Here is a 20,372-nt window from a genome sequence, read left to right as displayed (position 1 = left end):
TCTGAGTTCCTGGCCTGACTTCATTCAATGAAAAAAACAGTTATTCAGAAGCATAAGCCAAAAATACCCTTTCTTCTCCAAGGTGCTTTGGTCATGGTGTTTCTCCAAGCAACACTAACGTTACTTAGGTCATGTTGTGTTTGTGATTTATATTCCAGGAGTCTGACATCTCACCCCTTTCTGAACATCATCATCTGGGCCATGGGTAGCAGACACACAGAACCGTTAGAGGTTTGAGAGGGAACGCATACAGCTTGCTAACTTGGTGCTTCCGACATTGTCCAAGTGATGTTCAGAGCAATTAAAAGCTGTTAACTAAATGGTAATGCGACTTAGTAAGACTCAAAAGCCAAACTAAAAACAAGAACACAGCAAAAGGCTATTATAACATCAATACCCAGTAAGAGAAACAGCCAAGGGACTGTGTTCTGATCAGTTTGGCATTGATTTTATTCCTAATGTCTTTTCTTCTGCTGAACAAGGTTTCTCTATGTCACTTAGGTCTTATAAGGCCTAGAACTTGAAACCCTTCTGCCTTAACCTCCAAAGTGCTGGCATTACAAGGCTACGCTACCACTGCTGGCTATAAAGATTTTCTTTCTTCCACTGGCTTTCAAGACTTGCCATACAGACAGCGGCTTCCTGAACACACACCACTGAGCACTATGCAGAAGTTGAACAAACTGTTTTTAGTAAGATATACCAGGATCTTTAAAGCTCAGGGTAGATTATTGACTCAGTCTTTGTGTGGGTTTTGTTAGCAGGCTGTCAGGACTGCTGCAGCAGGCCACCCAAACCTTGCTTAGAACAGCTCACAGTCATTAAACAATGGCTTCTCAGAAAACCTGCAGAACAGAACGCTGGATGCATTGGTGTTTCAGGTGAGGGGGTTCTAGGGCAGGCTTGGGCAAACTTAAAGCTTAGCAGGAATAAAGAAAAGTGGCGTAAACCATGCTCCACACCAGGGCGGAGTTGGCTTTCCTCTGCTCTGGTAGTTTTAGGAAGAATCACACTAGAGCTCCATTGAGCTTTGGTGATAAAGCCCCCAGTGAATGACGAAACTTCAGTGTTCATGCGCACCTAGTAAACGTGATAGCGCTCCTCCTGAATGGTGACTGGCCTATCTGGTAAATGCCCAGCACCTGGTTAGCATTTCACACAGGGGATGTGAGTAGAGCTGGAGAAGTGGGCAAAGCTGCTGTTAGCTTCATAGAAAGGACTAAAGCTACAAAAGGTGAGGGGGCTTACCTGGATTGTGAATCGGTTTATAGGAGTCTATGTTAGCCTCGACAGATTTCAGGTCTACTTGAAACCAGTGTTTGCATTCTCCCTACTATATCAAGATGCCCTTAACTTCTTCACTAAATTCACTAGGAAAGAACAGTGAAGCATGGTGAGCCTTTTAAAGGGTCAGGTGAAAACTGTTCTGTGGTAGAGGTATGCTCTGGGCGTGCTGAGAGGGCTAGGAGTGGAGGGCGATGGGAAGGGTTTGGCTCCTTTGAAACACCAATGAGAATGTTCAGTTTTAGAACAAGGGCTGGTTTTGTGGTTCCGTTCTTGGTAGCCGCTTTCTAAATGAATGAAATGAAATGACTTGCGGGTCATCAGCTGACATTACTCTGACCAACAGGATGCTTACCTTTCCAACATGCCAATTCTAACCTGGAAGGTGATTCAGAATTAAGTGTAGTGGCAGACAGAGCTTTCTCGGGATGGTAAAAAGCTTTATATAAAGCTAATTTGGGGCACTCAAGGCACTAGCCGACAGCTAACAGAACAGCAAACAAGACTTTGCATGTTTGTGCCCAATATATTCTATTATTGTGCACTTCAAGCTTAAAAGACTCTGTAGCTAGGCCTTTTCACAGAACTGTATGAAAAGGAGTTCCATATTTTTTGCATAGCGCTAGCAATAAAATAAGATAGTCCTAATTACTACATTTGCCTTCTTCTGGGTAGGAATATATCAAACGGGAAGACTTTCATCTACCAATATGAGAGCTCTGCCCGTGCTAATAAACCAGTCAGAGTGATTTCACTTGGTTTGGAGTACATCCAGGTTACAGAAGGCAAGAATAGATTAAGGGCATGCGTGAACACAGCAGTGACAAACTCCCGCCTGCTTCATAAAAGCACCAGTATTTCTTCAGGCGTAGATGTGACTCACGCCATATTTTCAATGAGATACTGCTGGAAGCATTTAAAAGCTGGGAAATGTAATTCTGTCAGTACCAATACCTCCTGCCTTCAAAAGAAAGTTGTGACATCATTTCAAAATATATTATAGTTGTAAGAACAGGCTGCTGCACAGAATGGACCAATGCCTGTAAGAGCTGAAGTCTGTGTTGTGTGGTCCTAGACAAGACCCAGAGGCCACCATTTTATTTTAGAATTAGAAGGGATACATGGATTTTGTTTTGGTATTTTGAAACAGGGCCTCTGTAACCCAAGAGAGATTCAAATTTATAGCAATCTTCCTGCCTCAGTTTCCCTAGCATTAGGATTACAGGCGAGAGCAACCAAAGTCAGTAAAAGATTCCCATTTGAATAAATCTCTTTTAATGTTAACCTCATATAAGTTGGTGTCTCAGTAGTGAGCGAAAATAAAGTATGACGTATAAACCATCCAGAGGTGTCTCGGGTTCTTTCTTCACCTTGGTCAGCTCCCCGTCCCATTATTCTGGGGGAAGAAAGCATCACCCTTGCATCCTTGACTCTCTGAGGTGGCAAATGATATGATTAACTTATTTAATGTTCATGTTTAGGTCTTGTGTCGGTCTATTTTCCATCACACTTAAGTACTTGATAAGTTCTACAGCTCAGACACTATTCCAATCTGTAAAGTATAGTGGAGTGTCTCCTTGGTGATCTCCTTAAGGTAAAGCATGAGCAAAAGTGAGGTTTTATACACTTTCCCATATCTCCCTTAGTGCTTCCTTGTGTACTTCTCTCCAAGGTAAACGGTTGATAATCTAAAGAGGTTCTTAATGGAACCGAGTATTTCCTACAAAAATGTACAAAAGATTTGGATCTGCAGAACTGGTTTGCAGTTGATATTCCTCAGGTCTTGACCTACCTTGAGTACATCAGGACCACCTAGCATGTAAATGACCCTCTGCTTTTCCGCGTCTGAAACCCTTCCTGTTGGCCAGGCCAGCTGGCCTTGTCTCTGGGTCTTTCTCGGTCTGGATGCAGATCTTTCTTGAACTGCCCTGAGCTATACAGCAGGAATATGCTATTGCCACTACCTTTTACATCTTAAGCCCTGTTCCCTTTAGAAGACAGGATCTAATGTAGCCTGGTTGACAAGCAAACTCTATATAAGCGATGGTGACCTAGAACTTCTGGTCCTTCTGCCTCCATTTCCTGAGTGCTAGGATTACAGCACAGACTACCAGCTGGAGATGTGCACGCTCAGCTGCCTTCACAATCGCACATCTTCTACTTTTATAACCAAGACAATCCAGCCTATTAACCACAATGCACCCAGCAAGATCCCACATCTTATAACCTTCGAGAACTCACCTCTCTTTCCTTTTCTGTTAACCTTAGCCTATGACACCTGACAATTATTATTTTAATACAGTCTTTTATTCTTCATCAGTCAACTTATTTTGTAGCTTTAGAATATTATAAAAAGCAAAATCCTTTTTGTGATAAATGTAGAAAACATACAAAGAAAGCATGTTAAGATGTGTGTTCTTGTGTTTCAGTAATACATGTATGTGGTGGCTCTACATGTGAATATGTATTTCTGTAGTAAAACTGATCAGTATTTAAATGTTTCACTTTTAATCCTATTTTTTCTCCCATTCAACTAAAAATTCTTTATAATGTACTGCCAGTCACATGCATGTAATACCATACAATGTGATACAATTCCACCTACACAGAACAATCAATTTATCATTAATTTTAGGCATTATAAGTGTCATTGTGGTTAACATTCTTTATGCTAATATTCAATATTTTCTCAGATGAGATTCCCTAGACTCAAACTATGAGGTAACAGACAAAACCCTTTTTACGGTCGTGATTGCAGGCAGAGTGCTCTGCATGGCTGTGCGCCGACTTTCCTGGGGACCACGAACTCAGGTCCTGCTCTTTGACTGCACTGTTACCATCATGAAGGGAAGATGCAGCTCTGAGCAGAACACTATCTCCGTGGTTATCACAGTATTTCATGTAAATCTTTCTCATAGAGGACCACATCTCTATTAATTCCTTTTCTATGACTTCCTCCATGTCTATCCAATGCTTTCAGTTCTAGAGCTTTCCAGAACAGGTCCTCAGATACTCTACTGTGATGAGTCACCTTACCCATCCTTTTGTCTCACTGAATCCAGAGCAGAGTTCAGTTGATTTTTGTTCTGCATCTGTTGGCTATGCCTGAAGAGTGATCTCAGGTTCACTACTTACGAACACTGGAGGTTTTGTGAGTTACTTAGCTTTCTTGAACATCACTTTCCTCTTCTCTAAATGGTGGTTGTAATAATAGTTATCTGCATAATCAGGTGTTTTTAGTAACAAGCAACAGAAAACACCCTGGCTAATTGAAGGATAAATATAAAAAGATATTGGATCACTCAGGACTATGTGATTATCAAACAAATTTAGTAACATGGGCAATACATGGAACAAAGAAATTCAGCGGCTCTGAAGACAGGCACAATTTTATTGACTATATTAACTCAAAAAGTTAGAATAAGAACACAGGCAAGATGAGTGTGGTGACACGCACCTCTAATCCCAGCATTCAGGTGGCGGAGGCAGGCAGATCTCTGTGAAATTCAAAGCCAGCCTGGTCTACAAGGTCAGTCCCAGGACACCCAGGGCTACTGTCCTCCTGCACAGAGCATGGACTCTCACTGGACCCTGACTCCCGAAGCCACTTATTCTTATAGCACACTGGGGTTAAAACTCCTTTCTAATTTTTTTCACTTGTCACTGGCAGTAGTAACAGTACTTCTAATAACAGCAGTGGTGGCAGAAGAGAGAGAAGATCCAGCCATCTATTCGAAAGCAGGATGGCTGCCAGCATCGCAGCACAGGGCTCTGCTCTCAGAGGGCAGAGCTGCCTGGACGGAACACTGCTGTTTCCCATCCAGCTCTAGCAGTGACCCCGCAGCCATGCCTCCAACTCTTCTCACACCCAGTCAGTACATTTGTGGGGTCCCCTGGCCCTTGCTACCCTCACCCGACAACCTTTCATAGGCTTTTAAGGGGCCAATTAAAAGGTTTATCAAGTATTAAGGATTTGTGTTCATAAGAAACAGTATTTAAAATGAGAAATAAATCGTTTCCCATCACAGAATGCACTGTCGGCATAAGGCGTGTGGGCCAGCCTGCGCTGCAGTCCGGGGAGCTCATGTGAGACTGCTCACCCGCTTCCCAAGCCTCGGGATGTCTGCGCAGTCAGCTCACAGCGAAGGCAACATCAGCAAACGACAAAACACCTTTCTATAACAATTTAATAAGAATTCACTTCTTCATTATTTTTTTGCAACCTTAAGAGAAATCAAGATCCTGCAGTTAAGAGCTTATGTTATAGATTAAAAACAAACAAACAAAGAGCCAATTTCTTAATAAAGAACAAGTGAAAAAATAAAACTGAAGAGTGAAAACTGAAGTAAATGAAAAAAATTTACATTTTAAAAGAAGGCAATTTATGGCAATACTTAAAAATAAAAACTCTTTGCTCCCATCAGTCACATGACGGAAGATATCCAGAGGATGGATGACAACTCAGTAGCACCCAGCAACCAGAGAGCCAGAGCTCTGGGCAGAGGCCGGGAGCCTGAGGAGTGGTTTAGGGAAGTCACCGGCTGAGGATGCTGTCCGGGAGCTGCTATCCTATGGCGAACACTGCTGATGTAAAAGCCAGTGAATGAGACCATGCCTTATGTTGGTTAATAGGTGTAGAAGTGGAAGGACTGTGTATTGTGAGGTGGGAGTGAGGTAGAATATGATTGGAATATATTAAAGGGGGCAATTCTGATGTTAAGACCCCGTTCCCCAACTGTTTCTTGGTTTGTAAAGGAAGATGGGGGCCAATTGTTGGGCAGAAGGTACAGGTGGGACTTCTGGATCTCAGGAGGAAAAGGCAGATACAAGGAAGACGAGAGGAATTTTTTCTGCCATGCTTTGGTGAAAGAAGTACGTAGCAACCATGTGAGGGCGTGGGTGGCGGTAGGGAAGCTGGGACCTGTGGCCACCGCTACAGGCTGGTGGCCATTGATGGTTGGCAGTGGCTAGGCAGGACTAGCCACTAAGTTTATGCCAGGTGGAGAGATGGAGATAATAAATTGGTAAGGGCATGCTTTTCCAGGTGGGAGGCCAATGCCCAGTAACTGTGCCAAGAAGGCTAGCTGTAAAAGAACAAACTGACTGTATGTGTTTATCTGAGGATTCAAGGGAAGCTGGGAAGGGCTGGGAGTGCAATCACCACCTGGAGCTAAGGCAGTAGCACAAACTACATGCAACAATATATTACATATATGTCTGAAAATATCGTAATAAAACTCATTATTATATATAATTAATATTCTAATAAAACATTTTAAACTTACTAGCTTAAACATTGAAATGACTTTAACTATTATATAATTATTCAAGAAAAATTACTCTTTAAAGCAAAATATTTCAACACTAAATATTCTATCCTACTTATAAAAACTATATGTATATCTGAAGTATAGTTATTGAAGTAGAATTATATAAGAAATAACTGTGTAATATGAATGTCTTCAAGTTTCAATGAGTCATTTCAATTTGTTTACAATCTGTTTCTGTTTTATGCAACCCCTAAGCCTTGAAGGTTTGATTCATACATTCTACAAGTTAAGACACAGATTTATCTTTTAAATTGTTTGAAAAGCGTTTGTTTTAAATGGTTTTTCTCAGGAATGCTTGAAACAAAATAATTACAACTAAATTACTTTGCTAAGGTACAAGCAGATCTAATCATTCTGGAAAACAATATATTCATAAAACATACACAAACGAAGTAAGACCATATGGACTCATTTCTGCAAAGTAACAGGAATAGCAGTCTAGAAAGTAAGCATGTAAGCACACAGGCAGGCACCTTCCAAACACCCATGCTCTGCCAACGCTCTGAGGAGCTCTGGGGCCCTACCTGAATAGAAAGTATGTTTCTGAAATATTCCCAGAAACAACGGGAAAATGTCAGACCAGAACAAAACTCAGAACTGAATGATGTCGCCACCCATCTCACCAGGGCAGCAGCTACCACTTCAAATGGAGCAGCACAAAGTGTGCTCATACAGGGGAAACTATCCCATGCATTAATAATTTAACTCTGAAAAAAAAAATCTGTGAACTGGGTTATCCAACTGAAAAGGAAATTAAAATTTTAAGCATAAAAACTCAGGTTTGGCTATAAATGTTAACGAAGAAAAAGTATTCTATTACTTTCAAATGTAAAGTACTGCTGCTAAAATATTAAAGTTAAAATATCTAAATAGGTAAATGTACAAATAACTGAAGTGCTGTGTGTGTGTGTGCATTAGCACTCTTAAACGTGAGAGGAACCAGAGTGCACATAGAAGAGCAGCTCTGTGGGCCAATTACTCCTCCAATGAAGTTAACAATACTGTTCATGACTGGACATTCTTCTGAAAGGAATGTATGAAACAAATCACCATTACAGGTCTCCTTCCCGCCTCCCTGTTCCCTTGACAAAGAGCTTTGCTCCTAGTAGGCCTGTGATAAATCTTTGTAATTAATTAAAATCAAAGTTTAGTTAAAAGCCTATTATGACACCTCCTATGCACTCTAGTTGTGTCTGTGATCCTGTTAAGTGTGAACAGCCAGATAGAGTTTGTATAAACACATCTCTATGGTGAAAGGACACTGCACCCCAAACCCTAGCTGTCTTCAGCTCAAACAGAACAAACATTCAGGAATTCTGAAGGGTAACTCAGGTAAGGTAGAGCTGAGAATGTCGAGGGGAGGTGTTCAGCTGACCACTCATGCATGCAGGTCACCCTGAAATGGATGTACAAGCTCAGGCAAGAACACTGTTTTCATGTGCATCTGCAGAACACACAAAACACCGAACGTCCAGTTCCGCCATACAACTTCAGACTTATCTCTCAGGCATGGGAAAATGTAAGTTAAACAATCACTACAACCGCCAGTGTTTGGTTACCAAGAGAAGAGATAAGCCTAACAGGGAGCGCGTACTTTTCCCTAACTGCCATGAACTACGCTTGCCTACAGCTGGAATGAAGGTATTTTCTGCTTGCGACTGAAGTGTGTCAGGGAGGACTAGTCAGTGTAAATAAACTCAGGCTGCACAAAAGGAGACTGCAGAGGCAGGTGCGGAGCAGTGCATTGTTTCAGTTTCAGAGGAATAAAGTAAATAATTGCACAGGAATTTGTTGAGTTCTGGGCACTCTGCCATAAAGGAAGGGCGTGTAATTACTAAAGCTAAGATAGCCATGTTCAAATGAAGTAATATCAATAGGACACGGTTGGGCTCCAAATTCTTTTGTTTTATCTTCAAATTTTAAGGATCCCTGGTTCTCACTTCACACTTTGATATTTAACTACCACTTAAATACATACAGGCGAATGAAGGTCTACTTGTAATTTCCACAGAAATCCAGGAACACATTATTGTGAATGATGGAGTCTTCCTTGAGAGCTCTACAAATGAGGAACAGGGTGATTCTCACTCATTGAAAATAACAGAAGCCATACACTGGGTACCTAATTTAGGAGCACACCAGAGCAAGAGCCACACGCAGGACTTATGGGTTAGCGATGTGGTAACATCTAGGTTCACCTCAATCTTAAATCTGGATTTCTAGTTTCTTAATCATCATGAAAAACCATTTAAAGAGTATGGCTTATGAGTAGGCAAAAGAATGAAAGTCACAGTCCCAGAAGCAAGTTCAAATCATCCACACGTGTGCATACACATGATTCTATAGGAAAGAAGTAATCTTGCATCCTATATAGAATTGTGAAATGTATTTATTAATCCTATCCACGATTGGCAATATCATTTTTATTTTGAAGAACATTTCTAAAACCAAGAGACAGTAGTCCATCTGTTATAAAAATACAGTGTACTCTGCCAGTCAGTAGGTAATACCCTGCACAGACCCTGTCGGTCACTGTTTCTCTGTACCTTTGAAGAGGGCATGGGGCATGCTGAAGTTGCAGGGAAAGGCACAATGACTAGCCGCTGCCACACCAGATTCCTTTGCAATCAAAGCATGCTATGTAATTTCAAAACTGACTCTGTAATTTTTGTCTCTGGTTTTCACCTGATGCAAGGCCCATTGAGGGCACTACATTTGGATGTATTTCTTCATCTAATGATTGCATGCAGTGTAATAAGCTAGCTATTCAGCAGTTTAAAATTTGCCAGAAATCTACACACTATTAGGATACAAAAATCCCTCCTTGCCTCTTAATTTATCTTGGACTCCTGCATCCTTATTGAGAGATAAACAGCAGAAGCTGCCAAGTGATGGTCCTGATTGGAGTCAACTGGGGGCTGTGACTCAACTGCCACTTTCTGTAACTTCAGATTTAATCCAAAGACCCCACTCCTCTTATTTCTAGGAATTAACCTGTATTTCTTATAGAGCAAATTCCCAAATCACTATCATAACCCATCCTTGTATTATCTGTACTTAATTGTCTGCTAATTTGGGCATGTGGGGAAAGAAAGCTGTAACATCTGTGTCAAAATGTCAGCAGACATGAGATAAAACTTTACAGTCAATTATGTAGATAGATCTAGTTCCTAGACCAATATGGGTACAGGAAAAGTAAAACTGTCTAAGAACAGGAATGGACGGCTGGGTAAGATGCTGTTTGAGAGACATGAGACTCTTGCTTACCATGTTTCTGTGAATTTGGCTACAAGTTCATGGTTTTCACAAAACAGCAAGTCAGTAAGGAGGCTATCCAACAGTACTGAGCTCTTCTTTGGGCAATCATTTACTGCAAGATTGATATAGTAGCGGGTGCTAGGAAGAGAAACCTGAAACACACATATAAAACACCACCCTTTCCTTAGGGAGCCAATTATGTAAGCCCAAAGTAGCACAGGATAGTCATGGATGTGCTACAATGCATGAGGGAGCAGGAGAGAGGGGATTTCAGGCTGGCAGACTACATCTTCATAGAGCAGCTAGCCTTTGGTCCTCACCAGAGTGACGAATTTTCCTGTACATGGACATTGTGGTTTGAATGGGAATGGTCCTACAGACTCATGCTTTTGAATGCTTGGCGCATGGGGAATGGCACTATTTGGTGATGTGGTCTTGTAGGGAATAGTTGCAGCTTTGTTGGAGAAAGTGTTTCACTAAAGCGTGGGCTTTGAGGTCTCCAAAGCTCAAGCTACGCCCAACATGGCATTCTCTTCCTGCAGATCCAGAAGTAGAACTCCTACTCTGAGCTCCTTTTCCACCACCACGTCTGCCTTCACACCACCATGCTTCCCACCATGATGTAAGTGTAAGCCACCCTCAATTAAATGTTTGCCTTTATAGAGTTGCTGTGTCACGGTGTGGCTTCATAGTCAGAGAAACCCTAACTAAAACCCTGGCTGACATCTATGTGAAAAACTATCATTTCATAGTAGTAGAAGGTAAATTCTAACCTGTGGCAGGGAGCAGCCCTGTGGCTTCTGTTGCCAGAAGACCCCAGAGGGAAAGGGCCAATCGCAGACAGTTAACAGACTGGGGCTATGGGCGGTTTGCCCTTTTCCTGCCCTTCCATCTCCTGTGACTTGCCCGAGAGGAGGACATGCGAGGTATGCAGCGGCCTTTTCCTCTCAAAACTCAGATGAGTGGTAAAGGTTCTCACTTTACAACTCTTCCACTAAGTGCTTCGACAGTATCCGTGGTTTGAGGTTGTGATACATCAACAAGTTGGTAAGTTATTTTTTACATGACCATATCTCAGAATTTACACACAAAATTCTTTTTATTTGTGAGGCTACTATGGTTAAAATTTGAAAGCTTAAGACTTTTTGTTAAGTAAAATACTAGGAGAACACAAATACCACTCAGTGCTCAGACAGGGTTTTGGTCTACTAATGTCAATGTCCAAAAGAAGGCTCACGGAATCCCTAAATACATTTAAATTAAAACCTGCAGCTCCTTGGAGATCTTTACATGTAGATGTCGTGGTGGAGGTGGAGGTGGTGGAGGTGGCAGTGGTGTTATCAGCCCTTCCTAGGTGCCAAGTACTGCTGTCCATTTTCCATATGTGAATATTATCTGTCATTATATTTACATCCATTCTATTAGTGAGGACACTGAAGTATAGAGAGGCTTAAAATAAACAAGACAACAACAACAACCTCAAGATGGCACAGCAAGCAGAGGAACAAAGATGGAAAGTGGCGCCATCTGCCCAACTGCACTGCAGTGTCCTTCCGTCTGGGCTCCAGCACAAGCCCCTTACAGAGGCTTTGACTCTGGTCCTCGTTGTGGGTGATCCATGGAGAACAGCAGAGCTGACGTCATCATCCACAACGAGGACCAGGGCAAGGCAGCAAGGCTAAGTGATTCAGCGTTTCATCTCCGAATACTGGTCTTCAATGCCCAACATTATCAGCAGCAATCATGTCAGTGCTGTGTAACACGTAGGCTAAGAATGCTGCCCTGATGAGCAGTTAAACTCAGAATTAGAAGGTATTCAGTGTTACTTGTTCATAGTTAGCTTTCCTGTGCTCTGTCTCATAGTGTTGACAACGGAAAGTGGCAAATTTCATTGCAGGACCAAGAAGCTTTTACTCAAGTATCTGTTGTGTATTTCTGAAAAATCTTATGGAAGTTGTACTGCTATTTAAAAAGCAGGCATATGTCTTAACTCAGAAGACAGAATTCTCTGGGGTGAATGATTGAAATCCTGAGTGCTGAACACTGACAATTTTGAAAAGAAATTATGTACGGAAACTACAAATGTGTATTAATGAACTCAAACTCCTCAGGACATGAAGAGAAATAAAGATAGAGTGTGTCTTCCAAATAACTCCATTATCTGGATGACATATGATGATCCTTCTAATAAGCAGCATGTACTATACTTTGCTGCCTAGAGTAATTGGAATCCTTGCAATATCACACAAAATATTTATTCGAATACAATGTATCACCAAAAGATGAAATTCTAACATAATGTCAGTCCACCCCAGAATTCCCCAGTGAAAAGATCACAGTAGGTTTCCCTGGGGACTTCAGCGTAGGGCCCCTAGTGTGGAGGAGCACATGCGGCGCCTCTGCGGCTGTTTGGTGCACATGGCTTCCAGTTTCCAGTCAGTTCTGGGCATTTAGATCAATTTACCAATGCTTTATCAGAACAGTAGGAGCACTAAGGTACATCACCTTGGAGTCTGACAGCTACGGGGAGGGGGATCCAGGCAACAGTCATTTCCCCTCACTTAATGGCTCTGGGAGGTACACTCAAGAAAGAGTAAATGAAAGCAGTCCGACATCACTTTTCTCCTGTCTCAATGTTTCCGTAGCATGTGAAACAAGCACCCTACCTTGAGCTATAGCTACAGCCTTTCAAATACTTTTGTACCGTTTCCAAACTCCCAAATTCAATAAGGAAAATAATCACACTGTTATTTGAGTAATTTCCTAAACTGGTTTTCTTAAAAACTTAGCTGCAATGTCAGGTATGGAGTACTCCCATGCAGAGGTCCCGGTGAGGGCAGACGGTGAAGCAATGTGATGTTAATGGTCCCTCCTCCTTTGTCTTCATTAGTTATGTGTGCCACAGAGGCTGAGTTTGGAAAACACTATCACATTCAGTCTGTTTCTCTCAGAATACCCAGTAATAGTAAATTTAAAAAAAAAAGGAAGTAATATATTATTTGAGCAGAGTAACCTTCACGGAGGACACAGGGATTCTTTTAGAGGCAAGCAGAAAACGATTCCTAGAGGATACATTTGCATGCACCTTATTAGGCCTTTAAATCTTAAAAATTAAATTTGAGAGTTCCAATTTCTCTAAGCACTACAGAGAAGACCTAACTTTGAAGGTCACTTGGAGTTAAAGGACAGAGTATTAGTGATTTAAAGATAAACATAAACACAGGTGGAAGCAAAAAGACACAGTGTGACAAATTTTACAACATCAGCTCACAAAATGAATTGCTTGGATTGAGACAAACATACAAATACCATTTTTTACCCTCCCCCCACCCCAACCACAGAGACAACCCTAATACCTATGTCAAAATAGTCAGAGTATCTAGACAGTACAGGGCAGAGTCCTAACGGACAGTCAGCATCGTGAAACACGCCGTACACAGCTCTGCGCGCATGCACACACTCGGCAATGTGGGAGACAGACACCGAGCACCATCAAGGTTGTCCTCCTTACTTGCAGACGCACAAGTATCCTGCATGTTCCGATTCTGACTGGCAGCTGGAGCAGCTCTACATGCCAGTCATCCCAATGTACTCAGGGATGTAAACACCTTATAATTAGAAAACGTGAAGGCATCAAGGACGTTAGACAGATTGAAAACACATCCAAAGATTAATTTTTAAAGGCATTGTAGAAATGTCATGGCAAATGTCAATGAAAGGGTGTACCTGCTCCTTCACGGAAGCTAGAATAGTGGTGGCTGTGGTCTCGGGTTCCATGCCTGGGCCAGTGGAGACAGCTTCCTGGTGGGCCTGGGGCTGCCCCTCCTCCGCCAGTGAGGCCTGTTCAGGGGCGGGCATTCCTCCTGCAATCAAGCAGGCAAAGGGTTAACACTGCTTCCTGAGCACCTGGGGGCTGGGATTTGCTGACAAGTCCCACTGTAGATGGTTCCTAAGAAGTACAGTGGTTGGCTACAGAGTGATCACAAGTCCAATAGCAAGTCATAGTTGAAAATATTTAAAAATCATTGTAGAAAAATGGCATTAAAAGGGCTGGAGGGGGGCTCTTTAAATGACTCAATTTTCTAGGAATATGCACACAAAAGACATCTACAAACATGAATTGACAGAAAAATACTTTATCGATTGGAGAAGCTTAGACAATAGGTTTAAAAAAGAAATTTGAAACTCAAGAAAAGCTTGAAAGTTAACAAAAAAAAAGTTAAAAGTTCATGGTTTTAAAAACAAGCTTTATGCCTTAACAACTTACAACCAGGACACCCAAGGTGGGGCTCTCATGACTTGGTTTCTTTCAAGGAATCTGATCACGCTGATGTGCTGCTACAGAACAAGTTCCTGGCAGCAGATGTCTCCTAAGACAACTCTACTGTTCATAAGACAAGGCTAATGCTTCATATATGTAATTAATGCTTAATTAATCCATGTTGAATAAAAATATACAAATGATACTTTTTTGATGTCTGTCACTTGTCACTGGACAAATCCCACCAAATAAATCCTAGAACGCCCAGGAGGACATCCATTTAAATGTGCTACTGCGCTTACACGTCATATTTTTGCCAACATTCTTCATGGTTTATTCTAAATACCACTCTAACTCAGTTTCTAACAAATTAACCTCTATGGTGGTCATGTGTATCCTTCGATCTGGGAATTTTTTCCCATCCCTAACTTCCAAAACCAGCTGCACTTTACTGAACAATAACTAAGTAAAAGGGAAGACTTTACTAAGCACTCATCTTCCTCCACTCTGTCCTGACCTTTGGGACTTCAAGGTCTCTGCTGTGGTTGCTCGTTCTTGACATATTCATAGGCACAGGTGATGGGCAGTGGGTCTGAGCATCTTCCCAAGGGGAAACCACTCTCAGGAGTCTCTCTTGCACCTGCTCTGGAGGCTGAGCTCTTGGTTTCCCAGAGGATAAGCACTAGGTGCAAGCTAATCTACAAGAGGATCTTCTTGAAGGACTGACAGGAGGGTCTTCATTCTTGGATCAAGTGAGCCTAGAGTCAAAACCTAGGAGCACTGAGGCAAAGCACCATTCCTCAAGCCTCACGTGATAAAAATGGACACACTAATATTTATACAACACAATCCAATGGTTTTGATGGACATCTTTATCTTTTATAATGTGTTTATTGACGTGTAAAGCACATTCAAACTACTAGCTGGATGGAGTTCTATTTTTACCAAGTGCTTATCAAAGATAACATCACCATGTCTATTAAGGGAAAAAACACTACACAGACAGCCTAACTTAGCAGTCAAGGCAAGCAGAGAGATGAAAGCATTCTGGTCACGGTGGAGGAGGGAATCATACACCTTAGAATGAACAGATGGCTGGGAAGAACAAAAATGTTACTGTGCAACAGTGAAACAAACAATGCCAAAACCCAAGAAATTTAAATGTCAAGAGTATCAAATGAAACAACCAACATGTCAGAAGGAAAGGATGACAAAATGTCATTGAGCAAAAGGGAGTTTAGAAGAGGAGCAAAGTATTCCTTTTGTTATAGAGAGGAAGCGCTGAGTGTACAGACGGATACCAAGTTAAATGACTGTATCTCAGGGAGCGCACCATGCTGTGTTCAATGCTGTTTATTTGGCTTCCTGAAACATGATGGGCATCTTCGGAGCACAGGACGCTTGCTCACATGCTACGGAGGGTGGGAAGGGATTGGAGGTGGAAGGCTGTTCTGGCTCATCACCTCACCGACGCAGCAAGTTCTGAGTTAGAGAAGGCAGAGTCTGACAAGAGGCAAACAGTGACCTAACACTGAAGTCCACAGAGGTTCAAAGAGCATGCTTATGAAGGAACTACTACAGTGCAGAAGCAATGTTCATTAGCTGCACTCTTTCGTTTTGATTTTTCAATAACCACAATGCAATGAACAGCAACAGGGTGGAGAGTGGAGACCTGAGCATTTTCTCTGTCATAGTCCTCAAGCGCTGTAACCCAAAAGGAGCCTCACAGTAAGATGTGAGGCTATTTTCTTATCATTCTTACAATCACAGATCCATTAATGAGTTGGAAATAAAGCTAAGTAAAGCTAAACACAAGAGCTGATCCCTCTTTCTGCCAAGTCCAGAGTGAGAGTATTCATAATGACTCGGGTCACAGGCGCTAATACTCTTTCCACCCTAAACACACACGCAGGTAAGAGACAGTGCGGCACAAGGTCCCAGATCCGAGTGAGCACACTCTGAAGACCTGAGAACACTGAGCCATCTTAGGGGCTTTCAAAGAAACATGCAGAATGGCAGTCGTGCCAGGAAAAGGGAAGGAGGAAATGCCATGGCTACATTTTTAGAAAAGAGAAGGTAGCTTCTTCACATTACAGAGAAGACAGAGACAAGATGCTGGGTGGGCCTCTTCAAAGAATGTTATACAAGAATGATTTTTGGGAACTAAGAAGAGTCACACCAAAGAAGTCACGGTAAGCTCATCAAATTTCCTTCTTCGGCAATGTAACCATGGAAATGCAGTGCGTCTCAATTCTAGTGAGGCATACACAATATTAAAAGTCCCTTATGATTCTATAATTAACATAGAAATGGGGCTGAAATAAGGGCAACTGCTGACTTGAACAATCTATAAATACCTGAATGAAATAGATCAATCTATAGAGGATTCTAATGTTGTGCCAGAGTTCTCAATTTGACCTAATAATAACCAAAACCTTCATTAATGATATAAATATATGATGGCATGTACAAAGTCTGCAATAAGACAAATAGTGAATTTACCAAATAACAAACATTAGCTCAGCAATGTGCTGGGCAGACATGTGGATGCTCTAGGTTCAAGAGTAAGCAGTTCGAAAGCTAAGGTGACCTTCCACTACACTGATTCAGAACTTAAGATTGGAGGGGGGTCTAAGGGGCATATGACTCCCACTCCCCCCACTTCAGGCTTCTAGGGACATATCCACTTCCTGTTATAGGCGGCACATTCACAGGAATGATGGGTGGATGCATTTAGGAAATGGTGAGCGGGCTATAAAGGGATCCTGCTATTATCTCCAGGCATAGGAAGGGTTGTGATGAATGGTGCTGGTCTTGTGCCTTACGAACTCAAAATGTCATAGAAGAAAGAGAACAGTTTCTCAGTGAAACAAAGACAAAAAAGAAGAGAAGGCTAACCCAAGAAAGCTAGGGCCTGTGCAGGCAAGTAGATCCTCTGACACCCTGAAGGACTGCTATGAATACAAAAGGCTAAAGTCTTGAGGTGACAATCCTGAGAGCAACACTAAAAATGTCTTTGTAACAACAGTGTATTATTCTATTTTTACACATAGAATCAAATTTGAACAATCATCAAATTGCTCAGGAAAATCATTCCTTTTGGATTATGGTTCAAATGTGCAACGTTTTGAATAACTGATTGCCCCCGAGGGTAGGCGGTACTTGCCCATCACCAGAGGCCTGCAGCCCAAATACAGGAAACTGAGTAGGCGCACTGGCTGGAGGTGCTGCAGTTGAAGCAGGAAAAGGAGGCTGACATAGACTGCATTCCACACTCCCAGTTGTTAGGAAGCCCCTCCTTCAGCGCTGTCAGCTGTGCCACACTGCCCTTCTAGGACACAGGCAGAGGCCAGGAAGGCAGGCTTATTCTGAGGGAATAACACCCTGCAGCATCCAGTGTCTTCCTGTCTCTGTCTTCCAGATCTGAGATTACAGGTGTGTGCTACCTCAGGTGGCTGCAGGGTCCATTGCTCGACCCCAGTCTTGAGCATCCTAGGACACTCTTTGGAAGCAGCTGAGTAATTATGGGGTTTCAAGGTATGATTCAGCAAAGACAAAGAAGACTTTGAGACATTGATGGTTCTGTATTACATGTGGTTCTGAGGGTACTGTACCCCAGTGAACTCCGGGATCAGTGGGCATTGTGCTCAAATTGGCAGTTCTCATATATTCTAGTGTGACGGGCCAAGGCTTTCTTTGCAGCTTATAAATAAAATATATAGCCAGTTTATGACCCAATAAACATAACTCCATTTATCCACAGATAAATTACAAAATCAGCTCTACTAAATTTATACGCTGGAACATTAACTCAATACTAGATGTTCGTTTTTATTCCCTTCTAATTGTTCTTTAATAACTTTTAATCAAAATATAAGTATACTTTTTTTCACCAAACTACTAAAAAGTTGGATTCTACAGTCTCTCCTTTTCTGAGATAGAACTGTAGAATATAAAATATGTTTCCCGACTTCATTTAGAACACTCAGGAAAACATTATATTGACAGGAACCACAATACATTTATTTGAAAGTTCTTAAGCTAAAAAAATGTTTGAGAACAAATTAAGATAATTTAAGTAAAAAAACCGTGAATATTTAAATATGATTCAAATATATAAAGACACTAATGACAGGACGATGAAAAAGTTTAAGGTGAAACAAGAATAAGAGGCACTTAGAGTAAAAATAAGAAAACTCGTTAATACTGGGTAGTAAATGAAAGCCTCTCACTGGGGAAATAGTACAGAAGCGAGCACAGCCCTAGGAAACGGAGAGCGTACCTACAGAGTTGAACATCTTCAGGACCATATGGAATCTATGCTAGAGTCTAAAGTACGAGATCAACTACTCAGACACACTTTTAAAATACTCTGGAAATAAAAGCAGTATCAAAACTTGCAATGTTTTACAAGGATTAGAGGTGGGTAAATGCTAACCCTCTAATCACACAGTTCATCCAAATATATGCGCTTATTGGCAAGAAACTGTATAACATGGAGATATATGCCAAGTAGTGTAGTAATCCTAGAGAATAATCTATGCACAGTGAAAGGTTTTGATTTATGAATTTTATGATCAAGAGATCACTGCAAGGTGTTTAAGCAAAAGACTCCAATAAGGCCTTGCAAGGAGATGCTATCTAAATGGCTAATAGCAAAACACTCAATTCTATTAGTAACTAAAGATGCAAATTAATAATGTAACATAGCCTAATAATGTTATCAATACATAACTCTCACAAGAGCAAAACACTTCATTTCAAAATTTGGCAAAGATGGAGGCAAGGAAGGTAAACATCACATGCTATTGTTGAACATGGAAGTGAGCCTACCATTTTCAATACAGTAGGCATTGTCTAATGGAGTGGCCTCCACACAGCCTGCTCTCTAGTAATCCCATTCTCAATTAGGTAGAAACTCTCTTGTCCCTGAGACGCTGGACAGATAATCTAGTACTTTTAACAAGTTATAAATTGCCAATAACCCAAGTGGCCAGTATCAGTAAACAAATACATCATAGTATACTCATGGATGCATTTCACTGAACCTACAAACCCAGCCCTTTAAAACAAAATGCCCTCCCAATTACAATGCTTAATAGATGCAGACTTGAAAAGTAATACAGAGTAGAAATCTATTTCTGCAAAATTTAAAACATGCAAAATACAATTGTATTTCTTAGAGAATATAGTAATATGCATTGATAAGTAGCAGGAGAAGCTCATGGAGATTTGAGGGCAGCAGATGTCTCTCTGGGGATGGAGGGCCTGAAACCCCACTGCAGCTAATTTCTCCACTAGTGGCCTTTTTGGAGCACGAAATGCAAGGGACTCACTGACTTTTAACTATTCTTTTAATTGCATCTATTTTCTATGCATTCTTCCAGGGTGGCCTTTAAAAAAAAGTAAATGAAAAAGGTTAAAGACTAACAAGTTCGAGCTGGGAGTCAGCTCAGCAGATAAAAGTAAAGTACTTGCTGTGTGAATACAAGGACTGCAGTTCGGGCACCCGAAACACATGCAAATTCCACGTGAGCATGATGCCCAACTGGACCCCCAACCTCGGAAGACAGAGACAGAGGCAGCCCGGAAGCAATAAGGCTAGACAGGTTAGCCACACCAGCGACGCCGGCAGCGAGCTCTGAATTTATTGAGAGATCTTGGCTCAAAGTATAAGGTAGAAAAGTGATGAAGGAAGATTCCTGACATCAGCTTCAGGCCTCCAACATGCTTGTGCACACATTTCCACCCATGTACGGAAACACAAAGAAAAAAGATTAACAGAATAGAACCCACAACACTAGGTATGACCCATAAACAGAAACAGGAATAAGCGCACATTTATAAGCAGCACAATGATGCACCCAGGTTAACTGCTACATGTTTCCTATTTTAATAAAAGAGACTCATGTCACAAATATTATGCCCCCAAACCCTGTACTATTCAATGATGAATAATTTCAGAAAGTAAAACAGTGACAGAGTGAGCACTGCTCGGTCCCCTGTCCAGACATTTGAGCTGTGTCCAGTGGGGATGGGTGACCCTGCTCCTGTAACCACAGACAGCACTGCACAACTGTCCCTAATAAACAGGAATTGATCCTGATGAGCATGGATTACACTAAGCTATTTTCAACTCTTCTCCAAAACATCTTATTTCTCATGATGAGTGAAGAAGAAAGGGCACTTCTTTGGAAAGCACTACAGGGCTCAGATTTTCTTCTTTTTTAAAACGAAAG

General features: G+C 41.5%; 1 protein-coding gene across 10 annotated transcripts in view; it reads right to left on the bottom strand.

Moving 5' to 3' along the window:
• Positions 1-20,372, bottom strand: part of Pkp4 (plakophilin 4) — a 200,514-nt gene that overhangs the window by 122,690 nt on the left and 57,452 nt on the right. For 7 of the 10 annotated variants that reach the window (XM_052182511.1, XM_052182512.1, XM_052182509.1 and 4 more), the window contains exon 2: positions 13,599-13,735. The exons of 1 other annotated variant lie outside the window; for it this stretch is intronic. In XM_052182511.1, coding sequence (XP_052038471.1) covers positions 13,599-13,730 — 132 coding nt within the window. In that variant the 5' untranslated portion in view covers positions 13,731-13,735. Of the gene's footprint in view, positions 1-13,383; positions 13,454-13,598; positions 13,736-20,372 lie in introns of those variants that run through there. 2 more of the 10 variants (XM_052182516.1, XM_052182518.1) reach the window with 2 other exon arrangements.

The sequence above is a fragment of the Apodemus sylvaticus genome, chromosome 5 (genome assembly GCF_947179515.1).
Source record: "Apodemus sylvaticus chromosome 5, mApoSyl1.1, whole genome shotgun sequence".
Classification (NCBI taxonomy): Eukaryota; Metazoa; Chordata; class Mammalia; order Rodentia; family Muridae; genus Apodemus; species Apodemus sylvaticus.
Note: the sequence above shows the minus strand (reverse complement) of the source record. Positions and strands in the feature narration are given on the sequence as shown.